The following is a 2642-nucleotide window of genomic DNA, read 5'->3' on the forward strand; positions in this document are numbered from 1 at the left end:
TCTGCCTAATTGTATGGCCGTAAGCAAGTCAGTGAACGTATCTGGGTCCCCTCTGCTTTTGTAAAACAGGTATATTACGTCTTCACCTTGCCTTGGGGTATTGTGATAAGAATAAGATGAGATGATACAATTTTGCAAAATAATTTTATGGAGATATAAAAATCAGGTTGGATTGATCTGCATAGGAAAAGGAATGCTGAGAACATTCTTAAGCTCACGCAGCTCCCTTTGCTCTACATCTGAAATTGTTAAGTATCTTTGTGATTGAAAACATTTGGCGTCTCATTGCTGTAGAGTTACTATGAGCTGACAGTAAGTTTGTCATTTAGTTGAAGGTTTACAACTTGGTTTACAAATTGGTTTCTGGTTTACAAATTGGTTTACACATTGACTGGTGTGGATGAATTTACTAAGATTCAACCAACAACAAGTGACCTGATAAAATTCTATTTCAGATCTGATTCAGGAGCCTGCAAGTGATAGCAGCCCTCGAGGTCCTTAAGCAGCTTGGCCTGGAGGAGAACACATGAAAGAAAGGTTTGTTTCTGTTGAATGTAATTTGTGAAAGTGTTTAAAAATAAGTATCATTGTAATATACAAAATTCTGTTTTCTTTTTCCCTTTTCAGAACCCCTAGAGGCTTTGTTTTCTGTGAAAAAATATTTCTATACAGTTGTTCCAATGACAGAGTTACCTGCACCCTTGTCCTACTTCCAGAATGCACAGATGTCCGAGGACAACCACCTGAGCAATACTGTACGTAGCCAGGTACAGTGTCAGCCTCTGAAATTGCCCTTGCCAGACTGGATTCAGTTGTCATTCCCCTTTACTTCCAAGAAGTGTGAGGGGGCTGAGTAGGCTTTGTCTACTTTACCATATTTAGATATTTGTTGAACTTCAGCTGAGTGCTGGGGGACACAGTGTTATTTAAGATGTGTTGATGTGTATACCACATAGTTCTTATGTGGCTCAGATATCACCCCCTCAAGTGAAGCCTTCTCCAATTTCCCAAAGTGTGAGCACCTCATAGTTCACTTTGTTTATTCTTTTACCTCTTTTGCTCTTGCTTTTCTACAGGCTGAGTACATTTTATTTACTTTTTTTAGTACCTAACACAGTTCCTCACAGTGCTCAGTGACTGTTCATCAAGAAGATGATGGTACATTGCAAGGATATGGGTAGAGGTTTTAAGAGATCGAAGCAGTCAATGGTTCTCAACCTTCCTAATGCCGCGGCCCTTTAATGCAATTCCTGTGTCTGAACCCACAGGTTGAGAACCGCTGGATCAAAGGAAGGAATCAGGAAGGAGTGTAATCTGTACCATGGGACAAAGATAGCCTCAGCAGCTACACACAGACATCAAATGTGCCTACAGTTAGCTGATCCGTACATACTGAGTGTAGACTCCACTGATGTTCTGTGAGATAACTAGGGAATCAGTAGGGTTTTTAGAGGTAGAGCCAGAATGGAGGAGAACACAAGGCCAACTATAAGCTATGTAGGTGACAGTAGGGCGTGGAGGAGTTGGACCTTACCCTGTTAGGACCAGAGGGCAGAGCTAGGAACAGTGGTGAAACTTACCAGGAAGTAGGTTCTGTATCAGTAAAAAGAATTTTCTCACAGTTACAGAATTTCTGAAAGACCAGTGTGTACTTATCCCTAAAAACAGTCACACAGAGTGTGAAGACCAGATCTTCTGAGGATTAGTCTATGGAATAGGCAGTTGAACTAGAACACTCGATGGCTTGGAACTTCCCTTTACACACTGAAGATTTAGGATTCCTCACTTTTCCGATCGGTAGAATGAGGTGATTTACTAGATAATTTCAAAATTCTCTTCCTACTCAAAAGTTTTGATGTGACCAGAAGTTAGAGCAACCAACTGTTCTGGTTTGCCTAATATTAGAGATTCAGAAACACAGGACTGTTTTAAAATTGGCACAGTTCTAAGCAAATAGGATAGAGTTGGTTACCCTACTAGAAGAACAATGAAATTAAAATCATTTTGGATCTGACTGAGTCTTATTCAGTTAGTTGAATTTCTTGTGTAACTCAGATAACATCATAGTTATAATATTGTTATTATTCCAGTAGAAGGTAACATCTAAAGCTTTCTCTTGTTCAAAAGGTCAGTTATTGACCTTAGCTTTGTTTCTTCAATTCTTATCAGAAACAGTGATGGGCTATTAAATGTATATCACCTGTAAGATAGTTTTTCATTTTGTGAACTGCTAACCAACTCTATATATAATCTCATTCACAGGGAAAGGATTTGAAATTTGATGAGAGTAATCAGTTAAAACTAGTGTTTGTTGTTTAAACCTATATATATTTATTTCTCTATTTTTTATTGTGTAATGTTTCAAGTATATACAGAAAAGTATGGCAAATAATATACTAAGCATCTATGTACCTACTTATTTGCCGTGTATACTTTGTCGTTTTTGAAGATTATTTTCACTAAGCTTTTTCTGTTTTTATTATTTATTGATCCTATACTAAATGAAATCCTAAGAAAATTTGCATTTAGGCTTGGCGCCTGTGGCTCAGGTGGCTAAGGCACCAGCCACATAGACCTAAGGTGGCGGGTTCAAATCCAGCCAAGGCCCGCCAAAACAATAATGGCTGCAACCAAAAAATAGC

The 2642-nt window shown here is 38.5% G+C and overlaps 1 protein-coding gene across 3 annotated transcripts in view; it reads left to right on the forward strand.

Annotated features, from left to right (window-relative positions):
• LOC100943938 (presenilin-1) overlaps positions 1-2642 on the forward strand; it is a 34678-nt gene that overhangs the window by 9093 nt on the left and 22943 nt on the right. For 2 of the 3 annotated variants that reach the window (XM_023507654.1, XM_023507655.1), the window contains exons 2-3: positions 456-537; positions 628-767. In XM_023507654.1, coding sequence (XP_023363422.1) covers positions 681-767 — 87 coding nt within the window. In that variant the 5' untranslated portion in view covers positions 456-537; positions 628-680. The remainder of the gene's footprint in view (positions 1-455; positions 538-627; positions 768-2642) is intronic. The other variant, XM_023507656.1, reaches the window with a different exon arrangement.

This window comes from Otolemur garnettii, unplaced genomic scaffold (genome assembly GCF_000181295.1).
Source record: "Otolemur garnettii isolate 467f Iridium unplaced genomic scaffold, OtoGar3 scaffold00196, whole genome shotgun sequence".
NCBI lineage: Eukaryota > Metazoa > Chordata > Mammalia > Primates > Galagidae > Otolemur > Otolemur garnettii.